General features: G+C 35.8%; 1 protein-coding gene across 1 annotated transcript in view; it reads right to left on the bottom strand.

Annotated features, from left to right (window-relative positions):
* KCNT2 (potassium sodium-activated channel subfamily T member 2) overlaps positions 1–24756 on the bottom strand; it is a 255342-nt gene that overhangs the window by 145795 nt on the left and 84791 nt on the right. Inside the window, exon 3 of the mRNA XM_087960820.1 lies at positions 11036–11115. Within this exon, the coding sequence (XP_087816946.1) occupies positions 11036–11115 (80 nt within the window). The remainder of the gene's footprint in view (positions 1–11035; positions 11116–24756) is intronic.

The following is a 24756-nucleotide window of genomic DNA, read 5'->3' as shown; positions in this document are numbered from 1 at the left end:
TATGACGCCACCGTGACAATATGAGTTTGACACTCCTGATGTAGAGAAATGCAAATTAAAGTATGCTCTTCTTTTTGGCAAACTAATGAGAAGACCAGCTGAAATGAATTCAAATATGCAATTAATGCAATCAATCATTAATGTTCCTCTCCATGCCTAATCAAGGTAATATTCAACTTAAAATAGGTACAGGTGGCTCTCTTTTGTTATCTATTATCAAAAAGGTGCTTTAGCTTATAAGCTACATAGATTGAAAAGAAGCCAGAGATCATCATCAAAGCAATATTTGTAGCAGTATTTGTACCAGTATTTGTAGCAGCAAGAAACTCCACCTGAGACAAGCAAAAGTCCCACTGGTGTATATTGGATCCTGCCTTTAACTGGCCATTGCAACTAACAAGGGTGAGAAATTCTCTGATCTATTATTCATCATTTTTTATTATCTTTGCATTATTCAGTGATTGCTTCCTACTCTGTCAGAGTACCATCTGGCAGTGGCAAATGATGAAAGCTAATGGCACTGGAAGTTTTAATAACATGTGCAATGAACAATTATATAGTGTTTTCAACATATTTTGGAATCAGAGTTTTAATACCTTCATTGTACTGAGGCTGCCTCTATCATAACCATAAATTCCAGTTAAAAAAGATTTGAAAGTCACCAATACTCTTCACTTTAGTTAAAATGATAGACATCTTAAAATTTGTAAATTAAATGTTCTGTGATAGCTGATACAACTGATACCTTCCAATAGGAGTGAAAATCCTTTCTATTGTAACCCTAACCTTAATCCTAATTATCCACCATTTTATGTGTGCTTTGACTGGGAAACCAAGTGAATCCTCTAACTCCATGCGTTGCATTATTCATTTATCCTTGTAATCAACCCTATGAAATTGATTATGTTGGGAAGTAACTTCTAAAGAATCACCCAATGAGCTTCATGACTGTGAAAATTTTTATAGGTAGACTTCATGTGAACCTGCACATTGCTGCTGAAGAAACTGAAAAGACTCAAAGATGAATGAAGGGGTCATTAGATTTGAAAGACTCAAAGATGAATGAAGGGGTTACTTCAGTCTAATGAAGCTATACTAAAATATATATTTCAGACCTTTGGAGGCCAATATAGTAAATAATTTAAGTAAATACCACCCCTTTTTATTCTTGTTTACCATAATCCAAGAGTCAAATAATGTTCCACACAACTTCCTTTTTTCATTTCATTTTATTCATATACTAGATATTGTAAAATATCTCTATAAAAAACTCTAATATTACTCATCAAACATGCAGAGAAATATACTCTCTCTTCTTCTGGGATGGTCTACAACCTATAAATTTTTGTATCACAAGCTACATTATGACCATCTTAAGCAGAACATGTCATTCAGGATTTTGTTCCAGAAGCATATCTGAAATGAATGTAAGTCTATAATGCATATGGAACCCACTAAGTTTTTAAGTGGTAAACAGATTGTGTCAATGGTTACCGTGTGTTAAGTTTTGCATCTCTCTGCTCATGTATAGTACAGAAATCTGCATCTCTGTTAAATATAAATTTCACTTATTTTTGCTTCCTAACTTAGAGACCATAAAACTATCCTTTTATTTTATTTTTACTTTTTCCTCTGTCTTCCTAAGACCCAGAAAGCTTTTCTTTGTCAAATTAATATTACAAAATAACAACAGTCATTCTGAATGGTAGCTTACTGAGAATTACACTGCTCAAAAAAATAAAGGGAACACAAAAATAAGACATCCTAGATCTGAATGAATGAAATATTCTTATTAAATACATTGTTCATTACATAGTTGAATGTGCTGACAACAAAATCACACAAAAATTATCAATGGAAATCAAATTTAGAAACCCATGGAGGTCTGGATTTGGAGTTACACTCAAAATTAAAGTGGAAAAAAACACTACAGGCTGATCCAACTTTGATGTAAGGTCCTTAAAACAAGTCAAAATGAGGCTCAGTAGTGTGTGTGGCCTCCATGTGCCTGTATGACTTCCCTACAACGCCTGGGCATGCTCCTGATGAGGTGACGGATGGTCTCCTGAGGGCTGTCCTCCCACACCTGGACTAAAGCATCCCCCAACTCCTGGACAGTCTGTGGTGCAACATGGCATTGGTGGATGAAGCGAGACATGATGTCCCAGATGTGCCCAATTGGATACAGGTCTGGGGAACGGGCGGGCCAGTCCATAGCATCAATGCCTTCATCTTGCAGGAACTGCTGACACACTCCAGCCACATGAGGTCTAGCATTGTAGTGCATTAGGAGGAACCCAGGGCCAACCGCACCAGCATATGGTCTCACAAGGGGTCTGAGGATCTCATCTCAGGTTACCTCTGGAGAGCACATGGAGGGCTGTGCAGCCCCCTAAAGAAATGCCACCCCACACCATTACTGACCCACTGCCAAACCGGTCATGCTGGAGGATGTTGCAGGCAGCAGAACGTTCTCCACGGCGTCTCCAGACCCTGTCACATTTGTCACATCTGCTCAGTGTGAACCTGCTTTCATCTGTGAAGAGCACAGGACGCCAGTGGCGAATTTGCCAATCTTGGTGTTCTCTGGAAAATGCCAAATGTCCTGCACGGTGTTGGGCTGTAAGCACAACCCCCACCTGTGGACATCAGGCCCTCATACCACCCTCATGGAGTCTGTTTCTGACCATTTGCGCAGCCACATGCACATTTGTGGCCCGCTGGAGGTCATTTTGCAGGGCTCTGGCAGTGCTCCTCCTGTCCCTCCTTGTACAAAGGTGGAGGTAACGGTCCTGGATGCTGGGTTGTTGCCCTCCTATGGCCTCCTCCACGTCTCCTGATATACTGGCCTGTCTCCTGGTAGTACCTCCATGCTCTGGACACTATGCTGACAGACACAGCAAACCTTCTTGCCACAGCTCGCATTGATGTGCCATCCTGGATGAGCTGCACTACCTGAGCCACTTGTGTGGGTTGTAGACTCCGTCTCATGCTACCACTAGAGTGAAAGCACCGCCAGCATTCAAAAGTGACCAAACCATCAGCCAGAAAGCATAGGAACTGAGAAGTGGTCTGTGGTCACCACCTGCAGAACTACTCCTTTATTGGGGATGTCTTGCTAACTGCCTATGCTTTCCACCTGTTGTCTATTCCATTTGCACAACAGCATGTGAAATTGATTGTCAATCAGTGTTGCTACCTAAGTGGACAGTTTGATTTCACAGAAGTGTGATTGACTTGGTGTTACATTGTGTTGTTTAAATGTTCCCTTTATTTTTTTGAGCAGTGAAGATAACACTGAGAACTATGTGGGATTCTCTTTATTACAACATTTAGGATAGCATTCAAACAGTAATATTTTCACAAGCTTCTCAAAAGTTTGTAAATTGTTATCTCAAAATTCTGGATTAGTTACCAGGTATAATTAAGGAACAACTTCAATATCTTTGGGGGTGGGGGAGCTTTGGGGAAAGCCTGAAGGCATTGAATGAAAATTAAACTGTAATATACTATATTTGGAATGATATGTTTAGACTTTAACATATACATAATTCTTGCTTTAAGGAAAATATAAAGCTATCTGAAAATCTTTGCTGAAAATTAACATGCTAATATATTTTATGGAAATAAAAATAAAAGACAATCTGTATTAAGTTTGATCAACAGTCACCTACTCTCAAAAAGACCCAAGGGAAACAAACAGAATGGGTTTTAGTCAGGCCTGATAATTCCATATGTTTCTAATTCACTTACAATTATGTTGCCTGTGGATATTCTCAATCATCCAGGTCATGGTTGTCCCAAAGATGCTTTTCAAAAGGCAGCTGGACTTTGGTTTTTCCCTTGAAAATATTTTGCTTCTCATCCAAGAAGTGTTCTGACTCAAGCTTCTCATCCAAGAAATTTCTTCAATGAGAAGCAGAACATTTTAAGAGAAAAAAAAACAAAGTCCTGTTGCCTTTTGAAAAACAAGTTTAGGTCACAGTTATGTTGCTTTTTAATAAAATATCAGAGTTAATAATTACATGAATTCAAAAAGGAAACTAAACAGACTACCCCAAATCAATAAATGCAAATTTTAAGCATTTCCTGTTGAAGTTTATCAATCACTTAAGCAATTTCCCATTGAAGTTCATACTTCCCCAGCTATTCCCCTGTGCAAAGTTGAGGTTGAGGAAGCCAATTTGGATGTCAAACAGTAATATTTTCACAAGCTTCTCAAAAGTTTGTAAATTGTTATCTCAAAATTCTGGATTAGTTACCAGGTATAATTAAGGAACAACTTCAATATCTTTGGGGGTGGGGGAGCTTTGGGGAAAGCCTGAAGGCATTGAATGAAAATTAAACTGTAATATACTATATTTGGAATGATATGTTTAGACCAAGGGACTTATAGAGTTCAAAGCTTTCCAAAGATGTTTTTAAGACATTTCTTATTCTAAGCTCTTTCTGACATACATTTGTTTTTACTTCATGAAATGACTTGGGCAACTGAAATAATTGTTCCCCCGTGTCCTCCTCTTTTAAGTGAGCTCTGAGGAGCAGTTAATGAATATAGTAGGAAGATGAAAACAGCAAGTACTGGAAGAATTGCAGTGAATCAAAACCAACTTTAATGAAATCTCAGAACTCAGTTCTCAATACTTATGTCATCAACAATAAACAGCTATTTCCTAACATTTTTGTTGGCTCACAGTGTTGTCTAGAAGAGACTTCTCAGGTCCTGTTTGTGGTAAACTCACCTGTCTACCACAATTAAGACACCAATTCACTTATTTGCATAAGCAATTTGAGGAAAGAGCAATTCCTGTTTCTGCTTGACTTGAGATTCCACAACTGAATCAAGTTAATCTATAGAAGCCTCCAGAACATGTTTTGCTTTGTGCTGTTGTATGTCTTGATATAGGGAACCGCAATTGATTACACGTGTATTCAATTCTCACTCTGTCTTGTAAAGACAGAAACTAATGGGATCACCTATACTAAAAGAAAAGGGCTTTAATTATCATCAACGAAGTTATGTATAGGCTGCTCACAATGACAATTGCAGGCATACTTTGAAAGATTCCATCCTTACATAGGCCTAGCTTCAGTTTATTAGACTACTTTCTGATTAAATCATTGTAATATGTTGTAGCTGAAGCTACTCCTTTGAGTAGATTTTGAATTCTATTGTCTATTATGCAGGCTTGTATGATTTTGCGGCTATTTATTGCATTTGTATTTTAACTGCATTATTCATTTTGTGTGATACCTTATGATTATAAATAAGGAAATAATGCACCAAATATTTCCCTGGAAATATATAAATAGTGGCTTTAAAAATTATGTTTATAAAGATTCAATTGCAAAATAGATAATGCATTAAAACAAATTACCATATCAAGTATAATGCACAAATTAGGGGCTTATTTAAGAGCAACAGAACATAACCTAGTGGTAGATTATTCATTTTGTTTTAAGCAAACACAATATAATGCTGAGGAATGCCAGTTAAAAGATACAAGATCATTAAGATAGGCGGGTGGGTATATTTTTGAGATATCAGATAACCAGTGTTAGTTGTGATTATTGGCTTTGAGTTCTGACTAACTCATTCATATTTGCCTATCTGTAGGAATATTCATCTCTATTCATGCTGGGTTCCCATATTTCTTGGCAGCCCAAAAAGACAGCTGCCTTTTTCCTCTGTCACAAGGCTGGCACAATTTTAAGTTCCATTTTGAGAAATGTTTCACTGTAGACTAGATTGATTGCCTTGATCCACCCCAAATCCTTCCAAAATAGCTTAGCTCATTTTAGTTTGACTAAATATAGCTAGGGGCAGGGAGAAAGGACACAGCGATCCTTCATTCTTTTGTGTCTAATTTGTTCAGTACTTGTAATTTTAAAGTCAGCATGACCATATATTTGAAAGCTAATTGTGAAAATTTTGAAACAGATCTAACTGAAGAACTTCATTTATATACCAAATATGTATATTTTCCCCTACATGACGTTGGTCAGAGCAACCAACATTTAAAAGAAAAAATAAAATAAAATTACAAATTATAAAAATAAAAAAGATAAAATAATTCAGCATAAAACATACCTTGAAGAAATCAATGAGACAAAAAGCAAACAGTATTAAGCATCACATTTTATTTGTTTTTATATTTATATTTTTTTCAATATACATTATTTTACTTTTATTATTAGATGTTTTCAATATTTGTTGCATTACAGGGTGTCAGTGCTTAAAATATATTTACATTTAAGGGGATTTCATTAAAGGTGAATCCTAACACCTTGCAATCAAGGAAATTATTCACATAAGCATAAGTTTGCAAATGAACCAACAATAAACTATGAGCCATGGTGGCGCAGTGGTTAGAGCGCAGTACTGCAGATTACTTCTGTTGACTGCCGACTGCCTGCAATTTGGCAGTTCAGATCTCACCAGCCTCAAGGTTGACTTCCATCCATCCGAGATGGGTAAAATGAAGACCCAAATTGTTGGGGGCAATATGCTGACTCTGTAAACCACTTAGAGAGGGCTGGAAAGCACTGTAAAGCAGTATATAAGTCTAAGTGCTATTGCTATACTGTTTAATCTGTTTATACAAGTGAAAAAAACTGAGTGAACACTTTTTACTGTATCCTCATTATAATAGTATTACAATTAAAAGTTACTAAACAGAAAAGTATAAGCATACAACATAGTATTAAAGAATTAAATTCAGTCCATGTGTTTACCCTGCATAGAGAATCATAACTGCAGCTTTTTAAAAAAGAGTTGCTTTATGTTTTGTACAGGACATCCAGCAAGTATTTACACTAAAAAGTGACAAAAGGTCCAACAGTAGCATCATGTATTCTGTGTGGAATGTTTTTTTCCTCTTGATGCATTTAGCAAAAGAGAAAGAAAAGTGTCTGTTTACCAGATCAACAACATCCTTTCTCTTACTTTCTTCCCTATATGACTTGGCATCTATTTATCCAGCATGTAAATTCATACAGTATTCACCATAAACCTTCATCAGAAAAAAAGTGATATTTGTTAGTCTAATCAATCTTCATTTCCTTCTAATTAGCTTAAAATTTCCATTTGCTGCTGTTATAATTGTATTTAGCAATTTTATTGTCATGAAAAATGAAAAACTGATAATTATAGCTTATAGCCTGTTTCTGTTTTATAAAAGATAAATTGATTGAAATTCCCATCCTGATTTTTCATCAATTGATGTCATAACATTATTATTTTTTTAAAGGAAAAACTAGCAGATAATGTAATCATGTAAAAATGAAGTCACAGAAATCAAGAAAACCTGATCATTAAAAGGAGTCACTAAAATATTTATTTATTTATTTTCCATTTATACCTAATATTTCTATCTAGGGTATTCAAGGTCACTATTCTAAAATAAAATCCTGAAAGAACTATATTATTAATGCATAACAAAATCCCCAACTTAAGGCATAGGCCTTAATTCTTCCTAATAACAAAAAAAAAGAACATTGTATATGCAGTCTTCTAGAATGTGCGATTTATAGGTCTCGGTTGGTTGATCTATTAATCCTAAACAATGTAGATTAATTCATTCTTTGGGGCAAATTAATTCTGAATGATAAGACCATGAACATATTTTTTTTCATTTTCTAGAACTTCAAACTTCACATAAACTGATAATAAGGTATCAGAGTATTCTCAAGAGATTTAACTGAAAGAGTTTTAGATTTACGAAAAGCCAACTAAAGATTTAAAAACTTCCTAAGACATTTTAGGAATGTCTTAATAGTTTCTTAAATAATAACAAGCATTTTTAAACACTAAAAAATTCAGTAAAGAGTTTCTTGGTTGAGCAGAAGTCAACTAAGTTTCATATTACTGTAATGTAATTTTGCAAAAAATTAAAGAAAAAAGAATGAAAATATAATCAAAATATATAACACAGAGGAATCAAATGATCTTACCTAGAACGATTTAAAAACAGAAAAAGAAATCCATATATACAATCTAAAGCAGGGGTGTCAAACTCATGGCCCATGGGCCAGATCCGGCCTGCGGGGTGTTTAAATCTGGCTCATGGCGCCAGTCTGGATATATCAAGGGACTGGTCCGCGGTGCCTCTGGCAGTTAAAACGGTCTGCATGCTGCCCCACACAGCTTGTTTTTACCCTCCATGGCTCCTGCAGCACTCTGCTGGCTGAAAATCAGCTGAAAAAATGGGCCCAAAAGAGTCCAAAAATGGGCTGAAAAACAGGCCCTGAAACAGGCCGAAAAATGGCTCCAAAAAGATTTTTAAAATGAGCTGAAAAATGGACCTAAAAAGGCACCCCAAATAGGCCAAAAAACAATCTGAAAAAATGGGCCCAAAATGGTCCAAAAACAGGTCTGAAGGAGATAAAAAATGACTTAAAAATGGACCAAAAATGGGCCCAAAACAGGATGAAAATCAGGCCCAAGAGGCTGGAAAACAGGCCAAAAATAAGCCCAAAACAAGCTTAAAAACGGGCCAAAAACATACCAAAAAACGGGCCAAAAACAGACCAAAAAACAGTCCACACAGTCAGTTTTTGACTGGCAGAGTGCTGCAGGAGGCCATGGAGGGCAAAAATGAGGTGCACAGACTCCCCATACCCTATTTTGGCAGGAAAGCTGAAATTCAGAGTTCTAAGTATGGCATGACAAGTAAACTTGAGAAAATTAAGACATTAAAAGTTGCTTTTATAGTCACGGAGGGAGATCATTAAATAAACCAAGGCAACTTCTACTGAAATACAGTCTACTCATCTGCTGGCCTGCTTTTTGGCCAATCAGTTTAACTTGAGGAGTTCTGCTCTCAAGATGGCTGAGGCAGTTGTGGGGGCTTGTTGGATCTGTCCTTGCCACAGTGGAGTCATTGGCATCATATTGCTAGAATCACCTTTTCCAAGATTTTCATCCCAAGATATCCATAGCTCTACTTCCTTCTACTCCTCTTCTTCCTTCTTGTCCTCCTGGTCCCACAGGGCCATAGTAGAGTTATGAAATTGTATTAATCTTTTTCAACCATATTTTTATATTCCTAACCTCTCAAAACAGAAGCATTTTTGTTGGGTGATAAATGCCTGTTCGGGTAGTCCTTATAAAAATATGTCTGTCATGAATGTTACATTTAATTTAGTGGATTTTCTGTTTTCTCTTGTCCCAATGAAATTACTATTTTATTCATGAAGGGGGTTGCATACATTCATCTATCATTTTCATATGTCACAGTACTGGAGAACCTCTGGATTATGGTTGTTTAACTACAGTTACATTAATTATACTATGATAATGTTTAAATTAATAGGTCAATTTTTTTTGTTCACACTATACATTAAACATCACAAGACAAGCTACATCAGCCTATTCCTTGATCTCCCATCCATTTTAAGTTAAAGCCCACCAGCTGTACTTACATAGTTTTTCTTCTCTTCTCCATATATCCTCTTCCTTTTCAAATCTATAACTTGCTTTAATCTTGATTAAAGTTAATATCAATCCTACTCAGCTCCAGGAGTGGGATTCTACCTGGTTGCACCGATTCTATAGAATCAGTTGTTACGATTCTGCACAGTTCAGAGAATTGGCAAATAGCACCATTGGCTGGCCCCTCTCCTCCCTGCCCAGTCACTCCTTACTTGGCATGCGTGCCATCCAACATGCCTGCTATGTTGCTATTTTTCCTTTTTTTTCCCGACCATCAGCTGTTCCAACTATCAGCTGTGTTGGGAGATTTAGATTAGCTAGAAAGCAGGAAATTGTTTGATTTCTTACTTTCTAGCTAATCTAAAACCAGAGCTGAACCTTCCTAATTTCTATTTTTCAGTGCAGACTCAGGTAGCAGATTGCAGAAAGATAGATCTCTGAATAAATCTGTGATTCTATAAGCAACTCAATCTGCCTGCCTGCTTTGCCTGATTTTGAGTAAAAGTTGCTTTTTTAAAATAAAAAAAAATCAATATTTACATACATGGCGTGTTGTGAGTTAATTTGTGAGTTTGCTTGCAAGCAAATTTTATGTGACAGACTCAGGCAGCAGATTGCAGAATGGTAGATTTCTGAGTGAATCTGTGATTCTGTGAGCAACTCAATCTGCCTGCCTGCTTTGCCTGATTTTGGGTAAAAGTTGCTCTTTTTTTATAAAAAATTCAATATTTACATAAATATTTACAATATTTACATACAAGCCACACCTAGTCAGAAAGCCACGCCCATCCAGTCACATGACCACCAACCCACACCCACAAATTAGGCCACGCCCAGTTGTCAAGAACTTTGAATCCCACCCCTGCTAAGCTGTAAACCATTGTTTAAAGCTGTGGTTATTGTGTTTAAACTTTTGCTGAATATAGAAGTGGGCTCGTGTCCTGGCACTCAGAAACCCCCCAAAATCACAATACAAATTTGGTGGAAAAGACCACTTATTTTGGTAGTATACCATTCCCAATATTTTCATCAGAACAAGCCCTTTTATTTCACCCCACATAATCATCACAATCCCCTGAAAACAACAAAGATGGGTGGAAAAATGCCCTTTAATAATAAAATGCAGACTAGGTGATGCTCTGTTTAAAGCCATCCTTACTTAGCATTCAGTTATATGCAGAAATAAATAATATAACAAAAATAACAGGCAAAGGGAAATCTAAACTTTCTATGAAGTACCCCCTCATTCTTGGGACAGGGCATAGTATTTCTGCATCAAGACAATAGTGTGAAGGGGAAAAGAAAGGGTCAAAATGAAAATAATGAAAGGAAATTTCTATTTGAAAAGAATATTGTACTATTAATTGTGTCTAAGACACCCTCAATATAACATCTGCAGTACAGTACGTCATTCCCTTTGTCTTCAAATAAAGCACTGAAGAGAAACAGGTAGAACAAAACACTGATTGTCAGATCCCTGAATTCCCCAGGTGTGCGCAAATCCCAGTAGTATATATGTACCCATTTCATGCAGCTATCAGGCACTAATTATTGGGAGGAATTTCTGTTACCCACATGCTTAAATAAGAATAAAGCACTTACTTGATCTTTGGTTTTTGATGAAAAATAGTTTCAGCCTCTCTTTAAAGGTATTGTCATTCATGTAGAATTCAATCTGTACTCTAAAAAATAACCAGATAAAATGATTAGACATCAGTCTAATTAAAATAGATTGCAACACATAAAAATTGTCTGTGTGTACCTTTTTGCACTTATTTATGCAGTAATCATTGCTTTTTCCCCTGCTTTCCAAGCTCAAGACAACTTATATGGGTTTTTCTTCTAATGTACCCACACATACAGTATTACCTCCATATGAGACAGGTTACGAGTGGCTAGGCCAAGTCAGCCAATGAGCTCCATGGCTGAGAGTACAAAGTTGTGCAACCTGAGTCCCAAGAGCCACAATTAAACAAGAACACCTTGGATGCATATTTCAGACTTCTCAAAAGTTATTGCAGGACAGCAATTTTTATTAATGTGATAGAAAAAGAAATTATTGGTGCACAGTAGTGGTAGTTAGGCATCAAGTTAGAAATAGGGAAGCTGTGAGTTCTAGTTATGCTTTAGGCACAAAGCCAGCTGGATAATCTTGGGCCAGTCCATCTCTCTATACAAATAGTTCTGACTTACGAACACAATTGGGACCAGAATTTCCATTGTTAAGCAAGGTGGTTGTTAAGTGAATTGTACTTGAGTTAACATCCTTTTTTTGCCATGGTTGTTGAGTGAATCATTTCAGTTATTAAGTGAATCCTGTGGTCATTAAGCAAATCCAGTTTCCCCCATTGAGTTTGCTCATTGGAAGCTGACTGGGAAGATTGCAAAAGGTGATCACATGAGACTAAGATTTGCAATAATCATAAATACATGCCAGTCACCAAGCAACCAAATTTTAATCACATGACTGTGGGGTTGCTACAGCGATCATAAGTGTGAGCACTGGTGATAAGTCACGTTTTTTAATTCTGTTGTAACTTCAAACGGTCACAAAATAAATAGTTGTAAGTCAAGGACTAGCTGTACTGTATATCTTAGACTTAGCAGGATGATAAAGTAATATTTTAAATCCTCTTTGATGTCCTGCCACCTTCACTACCAAGGACTTAACATTTTAAGGAAAATGTTAAACAAGTGAATAAAAGCATACAAGTACACAGACTTAGGCAATTTCGTTTAAAAGAGAAGTAGTACTTTGTTTTATTTGTAGGGTTTTGAACTACATACCTGTATTTTCAGGAACAAAAAAGTATAGCATTTGTGTGACAGTGACATAAAAGAACCTTGCAGTAAGAGAAGATATTCAGTGCTAATTAAGAGAGCTCAGTATAGGAGCTAATCTCTGTTTTTATGAAATCCCATGATGAGGGTGCTGATTACCTAATACTGCCACCCCCCCCCCCTTTTTTTTTTTTTTTGCTACTCCCCATCCCTTAGCAACCACAGCTGCCAGGAACATTGGCATATCTCTGTGATGGCTTTCAAGGACAATAAAAAAAGGAGGTGAAAAGCAGCCCATTTATCCTTTCCTTTCAGCATATATATGTTGACCTATAGGTTGCTCTACTTCACTTTTTGCTGTCTCTAAGTTCCAAAAAATGTTACCTGAGGACTACACAGAGTAAAAACAAAACAGAGAGATCGATAGTAAATAGTGAAATAAAGAGTATTCAGCCATCATTCTGGGCCAGGGTTGCTTAATCACAGATTTGCTGAATAATCTACCTGTTGCTGGGCTCATATAACGCATCAAACTAAAAGTGCATTAAGCCAAAATCACATTAAAGTGAATAATAGTCTTCATTCCATTTCATGGAAACTCATGAACTGTTGGTTTGCCATTGTCTTCTTCTAGAATGCTTGCTACCCAGAATAACCTTGGAGTCAGGTGATATCTGGATCTAATGTCATAAATACTAAATATTTTCTTAACTTCCCAGACTAGTATACAATCCTAAGATTTCCTGGTAGGGATCCAAGTATTAATCAGATCCTAGTCTGCTTAGCTTTTTGAGAACAACCAAGGTCTAGACAATATCACTTAATGCTACATAGAAATATACAGTAGGTAGATTTGCATAAACTACCTACTGGTCATTTTTCTGTCAGCTACCGTACTTCCTCAGATTTGTCAGGGGCTCAAAAACTCTATATTTTAGGTTGGTTTCAACTAATAAGAATAATACCTTTTAACATTTTTTTAATGTATCATTCGTGTATATTTACATTTGGATGTTCTGGATATTTGAAAACTATCCCTTTTCTTTTTCTCTTTTCTTTTTTTTCTACTGGTTTCTATTGTAACAATTACAAAGTTGTTTGTATTTGAACATAGGCAGGTATGTATGTCATTCCAATCCATCAGGATTCTAAAAACTTAGTTGGATTGAAATGGTGAGTTTACAAAGTAGCCCAATATTAAACCATCTTTAGCAGGCGTGATATTCCCCTCTGAAAAAAAAATCTGAAAAGTAGCCAGGGGTGCCTTTTCCTTCCGACTTTGCCCTCCTCCCCAAATTGAATCATCCCCCCACACACACCACCGACAGGACCCTGGAGGCACCAGATCCTAATTATCAACGGCGGGAAGGGAGAAAAAAAGAAAGGGAAAAAAATTCAGAATTGTTAATCAAGGGAGCTCCGGTTCCAGTCGTCGCTCCAAGCTCTTTTTTTTTTTCCCCTCCGCGCGACTTCCCGCAGGGGAATTTTCCGGTAAATGAACATTGCTTTCGCTCTCCGGAGGGAGCTGCAGCCATCTGGCTCTTTCCACACCTCTGCATCCCGGGAAACCTCTCCCCCACCCCATGCCACCCCCGTCTTCTTTCCTTTCCCCCGCCTTTCCCTGTCTCGCAAGGTAGACAATCTCTCTCTCTCTCTCTCTCTCTCTTACCGGAATACAGTCAAGCCCTTTCCAGCACGTGCAATACGCCGCCGCTGCTTTGCACCTTGCAAATGCAAAAACCACGGAGGGCTCCAGGATTTTGTTTTTGCAAAGAGCAGCACGAGCAAAGAAGAGCAGCCAGCCAGCAACCTGCTACCGGTAGTCCAAACTAACAGCGCTGCTTATTGAGTCGGAGGTGGGGGGGAGGTAGGAATTAGGGGGAGAGGGGACAGAGGGGGTGAGGAACAGTAGAGGAGATGCCTTGGAAACCATGCAAGAACTTTTCTGCTTCCAATTACCCCCATGCTTACAAGTTGCAAAGGAAACACAGAACTCAAAACAGCCCAGCTACGCGGCTCGGCTCGGTTCGGGCCCTCCCCACCACTTAAAAACGCGGAGTTCCGGCGCTTCCCATGCTTGCAAGCAGAGAGAACCGGCTGGCTTTTTTCCACCGACCAGTGGCAACTTTGTAAAAAAAGCATAATGATGATGATGATGATGATGATGATGATGATGATGATGATGATAATAACAATAAAGAAAAAAAATCGGAATTCCGATTTTAGTTGGAAGAATATCATGTATGCTTTAGAAAAGCATAAAGCAGGCTGCTCCTTCTTGCATGCCTGGTACTTTTGCAGCCTAGACAGGAAGCTCATATAGTGTATCCTTCCTTTATAGTAGCATGATTTCAGCTTTCAGAGGATTGATGATAGTATAAGAACAGGGTTTTTTAAAAGATGAAATCATGAAAGTAGAAGAAACAAATATGGGAAGGATGATATCAATTACTTTCCAAGTCCAGGAACATGTTAAGAGTCAGGCTAAATTCCAAAATAACATTTTCCTAGATGGTATGTAGGAGATGGACTAGAAGATCTCCAAGGTTCCTTCCAACCCTATTCTATGAGTCTTTGATTCAAATAGCATTTAGTCTATTGATAGTAATTTTGTCAAGTGTACGTTTTAATGTTTATACCTTTATAATTTTATATTAATGATTTAATGCAATTCATTATTATTTTGATTGAGACGCATGTCAAGCATTGTGCATTTACAATGGCCATAGCATTCCATGATCACTGGGTCACTATTTGAAACCTTCCCAGCTGGCAAGCAAAGTCAATGGAAAAGCTGGGAAGAGAATACAAGTTGTGATCACACGATATCTTCCTTAATATATATGATTTGTTTAATGATCACAACTGGGACTGCCGGAATTGCTGTTGCTAAACAAGGTGGTCATTTGATGTATTGCTTAACAACAACTTTGCTTAATGATGGGAATTGAGAGTCCCAGTTAAGGTCATAAGAGATGAGTACCTGTACTGAAATTGTGGGTGGAATTTGGAATACAGTACATATTTTAAATAACTTACTCTGTAATCAGTACAGATTATTCTCAAGTTGACATGGATATTTTTCTGCCTAATTCTCAACAGTGGTGATATAATCAATTTAAGTATGTTCTCAGTATGATATAATCAATTTAAGTAATATCTCAGTATGGACCAGTTGCTTTGGCTGTGTCTGAGAAATCTGACCTGCTAATACACTTGAAGGAATCAATATTGGAAATTAAAACCACATACTTTTTATATCAAAAACTAAAAATGAAAAAAAATGTTAAGGTTGACATTAAGAGCATTTGTGGTTCATGGATTAAAGAGCTGGAACAGCCAATTAAAGAACATCACTAGCTGCAAATCTTTAAAATGCTAAAACGAGTCAGTGAATTTGAAACTAAAACTGGTTCATGAAAAGATTGTATTTTAAGTTTATTGAACACTAAAAATGATTTGAAAGGATGGATGTCTGATTTTCTCTGTTAGTAATGTAAAAATTTTGAGGGGTCATTATGAATCACTACTATCCTTTTGGGATAATATTTTAATGTACATAAATACATTTTGGGGATTTTTTTTCAGTGTTAAATATGTTAATATTAAATTATGTCCCCAAACTTGAAAACTAATTATTTTTGAGAAGTTATAGTTGTATCAGTCTTGAGATACAACTTAAGAAAACTACTTTAAGAAATTGGAAACGTAGTAATACTCTTGATAATAAGAATTAAATTCACAAGAAGTATGACTTTTTGAAAAAGCAGTGGTATCTTTTAATGAAAAAATGACTAAAGATGTTTTTCTGTGACATAGGTTTTATGATACTTCGTAATCATTATTAGTTTCCATTTGACACATGATTAATATATGATAGGGGTGTCAAACTCAAGGTCCAGGGGCCGGATCCCGCGAGCTCCATTTCACTGGCAGAGGGCTGCAGGAGGCTGTTGTTTGGCACTCTCCCTGGTCTCACCTTCCTCCACTGGAGACAATGGACCCCCCAACCCTGCCTGGGCCACCACAGGCACTCCCAACATGAGTGATGTCAAGCTGGCCATGCTCACCCTGGCCACACACCCCGGTCTCTCCGAGGTCAAACACAACCCTGATGCGGCCCTCAATGAAATTGAGTTTGATACCCATGATATATGACATATATTAATAGTTTCCTGCTTTTCCACTCTTTGTTGTGTTGTTTTTTCATGTATTTCTTTCCTCCTTTTTGTATTTTTTCTCTTTCTACTAACAGATTTCTGTTTAAACCTGTTAAAACAATTATATATTTTTAAAAAATACAACTGTAAATTGGGAGAGACTATACTATGAATACAAGTGAATTGGAACACTGTTTCAAGGAGAAGCACTGGTATGTTATCTGTTTATAACATACAAATGCAACTGCAATTTGGCAGTTCAAATCTCATTGGCTCAAAGTTAACTCAGCCTTCCATCCTTTCGAGGTTGGTAAAATGAGGACCCAGATTGTTGAGGAAAATATGCTGATTCTGTAAATCGCTTAAGGAGTGCTGTAAAGCACTGGGAAGAAGTTTATAAGTCTAAGTGCTATTGCTATAAATAAGAGCTTTGATTTTACTTGAAACTGAAAGAACAGCAACATGCAACCATCATCGTCCTCATAGCAGCAGCATTTTGATCCATCCACAATTTCATATACAAATCCAATATTTGTATATATCCAAGTTATCTCACGCTTAGCTGTTCAAAATATATGGAGCTGATTGTGTGAAGTTAGGGTGGAGCTTACTATCTTCTGAATTGTTTTGGGACTTTACTCTCAAATGCAAGAAAAGCTTATTTGATTTACCGAACTATTATAAAAATACTTCTTTTAGCAATTTAGCCTAGTTATGGAAAAAACAAATTAAAATATAAAAAGAAATTGATAAAAACTATGTCTCTTTTTGAAGAAGACTTCAATAAAATTTGTCATATTTACAATTATTAATTTTGTATGAAAGAGTCATGCTAAAAGCTCAGAATAATTGGACAGCAACCAAATTCAGAATGAAAGCAGTGAGTAAATTATAGATAAAACTTTCAACACTAAATTCAAAGGCTTCAAAAGCGATGTAAAGCTGTACAAAAAAAAAAAAAAATACAAGCCTGTCAACGCTTCACTCATCAATTAACCTGACCTGCTATTAAAACTGAGATTCACAGTCAGCAGATCAGAACATTTCACAACACAAGACTAGTGTTAAAATTCATCTTTATAAATCTCTTCATTAAAGTGTTTATTTAAGAATACAACTTGTTAGCATGATTTTTGCAACTATGCATCTGAAGAGGCTTAGATCTCAGACTCAGTTTCTTTCCTACCCTTTTTTACATGAGTTGTAGTATGTACTGAGCAGATGAACATCTTACCATGAAATTCTTCCAAAGTGCAACAGTAATCTTAATTGGACATATTTAGTCTTAAACTAATCCAAACTGAACCATTAATGCATACTTCTAAATACACAGGAGTTTGCTGTTAGAGCCTAAAATTACAAGTACAATAGAACCAAATATCTCATCCACACACTAGAACTGACTAGCCATATCACAGCAACATGATTTTTCATGATGATTACCAAGAATGATTCCTTATCATACCATGATCATGCAGAGGTTATAATGCAGTATTGCAGGCAACTTCTGCTGACTGCCAGCAGTTTGGCAGTTCAAGTCTCACCGGCTCTAGGTTGACTCAGCTTTCCATCCTTGTGAGGTCGATAAAATGAAGACCCAGATTATTGGGGGCAACATGCTGACTCTTATGAGACAGCTGTAAAGCATTGTGAAGTGATATATAAGTCTAAGTGCTATTGCTATCATCTCCATCACTCTTGAGTACCAAGCTTGTTTCCAAAACAAGATGCTATTCATTAAATCACAAAGAGAGTTTCTTAATATTATTTCCAGATTAGTTTATATTCTGAGAGGGAGTTATTTGATTCCAAGAATGTCTTTACAGAAAAAGGGCGTTGGTACTTACCTCACACGCCCATTCTCTTTGAGCTGTGAAGAGCATCCAGTAGTGGGGAGGTGCTTCAGTCTCTGCATGTCTAGGCTGGGCTTAATTTGTGGAACGCTCCTCCTCCATGGGTCTCCTCCCCAGCGTTCCCCAGTTTTGGCGAAGGCGAGAGAAATAAACACCCTTGCCCTCAATGCCCTAACAATACGTTGGCTGAAACAGGACCCCACCAGACGGAAAAAGGGTGGGGATGGATGCTCTTCACAGCTCAAAGAGAACGGGTGTGTCAAGTAAGTACCAATGCCCTTTCTCCCATGAGCTGCTCAGAGCATCCAGTAGTGGCCTGTCCTACGGGAGGGACTCCGTCTGGCTTGGAATCCCCTCCTGGTCCCTGTGGACCCATTGCAGAACTCTTCTGCCAAAGGAGACCTCAGCAGATGCAAACACATCTATTTTATAATGCCTAATGAAGGGCGATGGAGAGGCCCAGGTTGCAGCTCAACAAATTTCAGTTATTGGTGCCTGTGTGGCCCACGCTGCCAATGTTGCAGTTTTCCAAATCTGAACTTAGAACACGCTTCCCTGGAGTTAAGTATTGAGTACTGGAAGCCAAAACTCAGTGTCAATTTTTTAATATGGGCAAATTTTGAACAGACATACACAAACTATTATATACAGTACCTAAAATCTAATCTAATAAATCATTTGGCCCAATAGATACATTTGAAATGCAGAGAGCATGCTACTGAGTGATAAGCACTGCATGATTTCTACAAAGAGTAGTATAACTGATGGTATCCTTCAAAGTAATATAGCAATAACTCTACAGGGAAGAATATCCCAGGTAGAATATCCCAGGTTTTTTTGGGTTCATTTATTCTGAAACATATCAAGAGGCCATAGCAGTCTAACTCTGTACTCTGAATGATGCGCCATGAGCTGGCAATACTCTTGCAAGCACTGCAATGAAGATGAAGCATTCATTGATGGAGGGTTTGGTGTTAGCAGAGTCATTTCACACATTTCAAAAGCCCTGTTCTGACAATATTTTTGCATATGGATCAACAAATGAGGAAATATCAAAAACATTTCCCTTAAGACATACTAACTATATCACTGACAAACTGGTCTCTAAAGTACAGTGTGCTTGCTATGAGGAACCTGCAGAGATATGTAAGCTCCCTATGGCAAACAATAACAGTGCACCTGTGAATTAACAGCTGTTCACTGATGTCTGAATTTACAAAGCAGACGGCTGTCCCATCATTCGTTCCATTCCTCACATGAATATCTCATCCAGTGAGAACTAAAGTTAACATTGTGAGGGATTAAAAACAAATCATGAAAGTAAATATAAAAGCAGCATGGTGGCCTGGTGGAAAAGTCTTGCCTCCCACTCGGAAGGTTGAGATTCAATCTAGGCAGGAGTGAATGTTTCTTTCCTAGGGTGCAAAGAAAAAAAAATCTGCTGTGAACATTGGCATTAGGAAGGGCATCCGGCCAGTAAATGCTCTGCTCCATCCAGTCGCCTCTTTTCTACCCCAAATTACATGGTTGTAAATAGGCAGTTTATAAAAGTATATATAAAATAGAAGAACTTATAGATTTAGATTCTACTGATTTAGTTCCAATGATCAAAATAGGATTCTCATAAGTTGTATAATTCTTGTTGAAGGAATTACTATCCTTGTGATCTGCATATCGATAGAAGTCCTACCTTTAACAGGCTGCTGATCACTAGAATTGAAATTGTTGGGCTCTTCCTGGAATTCAAATCCCAAATTCAGTATGTTATATAAAAGTTTATGAGATGCCTGTGGTAAAATTGGGGTTTGAGGGTTGATTGAACACTTTGGTTACCTTTAGGAAATCTTGCTGGTTGCTTTATTGTTTGACATTATAATTTTTACAAAAATACACTACATGTCAAATATGTTTTAAAACTTAATGTTTTGAGAACCCTATTAATGGGTGAGTGCAGTTGCTATCTTGCAAAGTTAGACATCAAAACGTGCTTTGAATTTCTTTCTAGAGAAGAAGAAAAGCAATCATTTATAGATTGTTTGGGAGGCATAAACCTATGATTTCCCCCCCTAGGTTCAACTATTGTATGGCATACCAGAAATCTGAATTGTAACAGCTGGCAACAGCTGTATAACAATGGGAGAATTCTACATGTATTCTGTTTCATCAATAGAACTTGACTTGGACATTTTCTGTTGTAGTATACTAAATGATAATTTATCTGGATTTCTTGTTTAAGGAGTACAAAGGAAGGATAGAAGGATCTATGATTGCACATTCTCCAAAAGCACTGTAAAATTATCATATTCATTGTCCATTTGGCAACCTAAATATGCAAAAATCTCTTTGATTTTGACATTATTTAATTCTATAAGAACATTATTTAATTCTATAAGAACATTATTTAATTCTATAAGAAAATTTAAAAATGACAATGTACATATACATTTCAGATCTGGATTCAGGCAATGCACTTTAACACATTATTGAAAAAGTGAAAGTGACAAACATGGTGAATAGACAAGTGACCATACATTCTTAGAAAACATTGAAGAAACTGGATATATTTAGCCTGGAAAAGAGATGTAAAGGGTCACAGAAGATTTAAGGAAATGTCACAATTAATGGAAAATATTGTTTGCCATTACTTCAAAATTGGGATTTAACAAAAGAACAAGTTATAAGAAAAAGAAATATCCATTATGTGTTTAAAAGTAGAACTATTTGTCTTAGAAGATAGTAGATTGTCCTTAGATACTGCTTTTAAACAGAAGTTGAACAGCACAAGTATTAAACAATAATAGATTAACTTTGAAGTTCCTTTCAACTCTATGAATGCAGGTTTTTTCATTAAATATATCACACACAAATGTGTCTTCTTTAAACTTGTTTTTTGTTTTTAACGAATTGTTTTGCATTTTGTATTTATCTTTTTAATGTTTGATAAAGTTTTGTGATAATAAAAAAAATAAACTTGTTTTCTGGAGTGCTTGAAATTGTTTATTTTGTCTATGTTAAATAATCATTGGGTATTCTTTCAGATTTATGATAAACTATCTTCCTGCAGCAAGGTTAGATTATCAGGATAGTTCCTTTGATCTGACTTTAATAGAAGGTTTCAAGAGAACTGTCAGGTGGAGCAAACAATGAAAGAACAGATGATAAGTTCTGAACATCCTAAAATCAAAGTACTTTAAACTGTAGAAAGAGTTCTCTAGAAGATAAAGCTTATGTAAATAGATTTCTTGTGGAATGTGTTCTGAATCATGTGGAGTTTCCCAAACTTGAATAAATTACACAAAATTGGATAAAAGTGGCTTTTGTTTGGATAACAACACACAAACTCATAACCCAATCACAAGAAGATAAATTGGCCTAACATTTTTTACCTACATTGCATAAAAAGGACTTTCTGATAAGTCTCTTTGGGTAATGAAAGAAAGAATTTGAGAAGCACTAGTTTACAGGGCCTAGTGTCTCCCTACTTCAATGCAAAGCAGACAGGTGGAAAATGTATTTGTCTGCAGTTCTATTCTTATCACTTTCAAACCATTTATGGTTTTTTTCCAAAGATCTCTTGCTTCAAAGAAATATTAGGCAAAGGAAAATAATAAAACCAATAATCAGTAGCCTGGAAATCAAAGTTGCTGTTTGTAAAAAATCCAAAATTAAACTGAGGTAAAATATATATGATGGAAAATAATATATTTCTGTATAATAATATGATATAAAAATAATATGATTTCTGTATTGTAGAGATGGTGGGTGTTCGTAAACATCTGCCTTTTCATTATAATATCAGGACAATATGGTCACAGTAACAATATAATATATATGGTATAGTTTCACTATAACAATATAACGCAGTGTTATGCCACAGCATTCTAATATATTTATTGCTCACATTAACCGTTCGCTTTGTTAAGGATATGTCAAGACGCTTGAAGCTGCCCTCTATTTAGTCCTGAATTTAACAGGCTAGAGTTTCCATTAATTGGAAAATAGGCGATAAATTGTAATTCTACCATCACTCCTATCCCAGCAAAATAATTTTTTCCCTTTGATATTTCTTTGAATACATTTTCGGAAAACAGATTGCATTCAGTTGCCATTAACATTTCAAAATGTATGCAATAGTTTCTGGAATAATTAATTGAGTAAAGTCACTGTTGCTCTATTAAATGTGGAGCATGTAAGCACATTAAGAAATAATATTTTAGCATAACTATTTTAGTTACAGTCCATACATAAAATTGCAGTGAGAAAAATTATTTCACCTTCATTCTTTGAATCCATACATTCACACCAATAATTTTTACACAATTAAATAGTATGTATGATCAACTTTCTAAATCCTCATTTAGAAAGTTTAGAATTTAAACATGACTAATACTTGCAGAAGAATGCCAACTTGAAAAGTACTGCTGCACAAACTAGCATTGCATATAGTACGACAATATAAAATGCTGTATGTTGAGGAAAAATCTACCTGTTTCATGTTTTGAAATGCTTCAATAGCATTGATGGAGAAGTAATGTCAAAAATGAATGGGAAGTTTTTCAAATGTTTATGTGTCTGTCACCTTTTAGCTTTAAAAAAGCAAATAGAAATTCTGTTCTGAGGAAAAAAATACTAAGGAAATCTAAGCCAAGATCTCTCAAACTGTTTAGATGGAGAAATTACACAAGTGTTTTCATACCACTTCTCTACCTCTGAAGCAGTTAGCGATTGATTAGAAGGACTTTTGACATTTTGTACACTGCCATTACTGACAAATAGACACATCTTCCTTCTCTATTGAGTCTCCTATTTACATATTAGAAAAAACAAAGCATTGGATGCACTGCAGAACAGATTTCACAACTTCCCATTATTTGAAAAGAATATTGCTAACATTATAGGACATAAGATAATTATGAATGGATCCATCCTGTTAACTACAAACTCTAGATAGAGAATTTCCATTTTTTTTTCCTGCAAAGCAGTTGTTCAGAAACATAGTCCTTTCTTTTAGAAACAAGTTAAGAGTCAAATCCCATATTTTGGATAGAACAAAGGAATAGGTAATTTTTTCCTCTTAAAAGTGCTATAGTTCACAAGGCTAATATATTTCACAAATCCCAAAGAATCTTCAATTATTACTTGGGTCAATTTTCACATCTGACTTAATCTACAGTTCCCTGGTAAACACAAAACACAAATGAATAACATGTCTGTCAGTTAGATATCTTTTAAGGAGGGATTCAGCTAGTACATTTGTGCCAACAATCCTCAATATAATGTGAAATTCACCTAAATCCATTTAAATCTACTTTCTTCTCTAAACTTAAGGTTCTGATCATAAAAAAGATCATATCATCAAATTTTTCTTCTATTTTCACTGATGAAAATATCACAACATTTATTTAAAGTTTATTAGGCTAGTCCTGATAAAAAATATTGTATAATTATAAGTTGTACTTTTTTCTTAAAAACTCAACACAGCTTATTTAATTTTCTAAATAAGATAATCAATGCTCATTGGTGCCTCAAAAGCCAGGAAGATAAGATAAGATAAGATAAGATAAGATAAGATAAGATAAGATAAGATAAGATAAGATAAGATATTTCACAACACTTTTCTGGGACAAATATTCACACATAAATATTAACATGATTAACATTTAGGATAATTACTTAAACCATAAAATTATGCTCAGATTTTTTTCATTAAAAGAATACCACCCAGCATCTATCCTCTTGTCACTGGAGGTTTCTATTAGAATACTTATGTCATTAAAGGGCATTAATGTGCCTTCTGCAAACCACTTGAGTTCCCAAAATCCTCAAAGACTATATCAAAATTATAAATACTTCCAAAGAAAAGCAGGGTGCTTATTTGTTGTATAAAAAATGGCATTACATATGTCTTTGGAAACAACCAACTACATTTACAGTAGGTGAACACATAAGTATATACAATGGAGGCATAATATTTATATCAAATATATCAATATTCAAGTATCCATTGTTTAACATTGCAATTCTCTTTTAAAATGTCCCTAGATCATTTTAAAGATATTATAGCAATCTATAAATAGGAACTTGAAAGTGCCTAGTGGCAGGGAATCACAAAAAGTAGTTTTATTTTCTTTACATCAAATGTTATTTCTAATGAGTTTAACAATGTGGTTCCAAATATGTGGCTTAAATAAAAAAATAACTTACAAATCTTTCATTTGTTTTTAATGACTTTTTATAGCAACCAGATGCTCAAATCACTAAGAAAAATTGCTTAGGTAATTATCATGAGCGCAAGTGGGAAATGGTCCACCAAAACCACAAAATTTATCTTTAGGAACCTCAACTTTTGAGAGGGAATACTTTTTTTTAAATCATAATAAACAATTCAACTATTTAATTATTCTGCTCATCTTCAACAGCAGGAATAATTTCAATCTTATCACTGTGTAACAGGATAGAAAATCACTCAACAGAGTAAGTGATGTATAAATTATACTAGATATACCATAAACAAGCACAGATACTGATT

Source organism: Notechis scutatus, chromosome 3 (genome assembly GCF_049901735.1).
Source record: "Notechis scutatus isolate UNSWTSFEM ecotype Mainland chromosome 3, rNotScu1.2, whole genome shotgun sequence".
In the NCBI taxonomy this organism is placed as follows: Eukaryota; Metazoa; Chordata; class Lepidosauria; order Squamata; family Elapidae; genus Notechis; species Notechis scutatus.
Note: the sequence above shows the minus strand (reverse complement) of the source record. Positions and strands in the feature narration are given on the sequence as shown.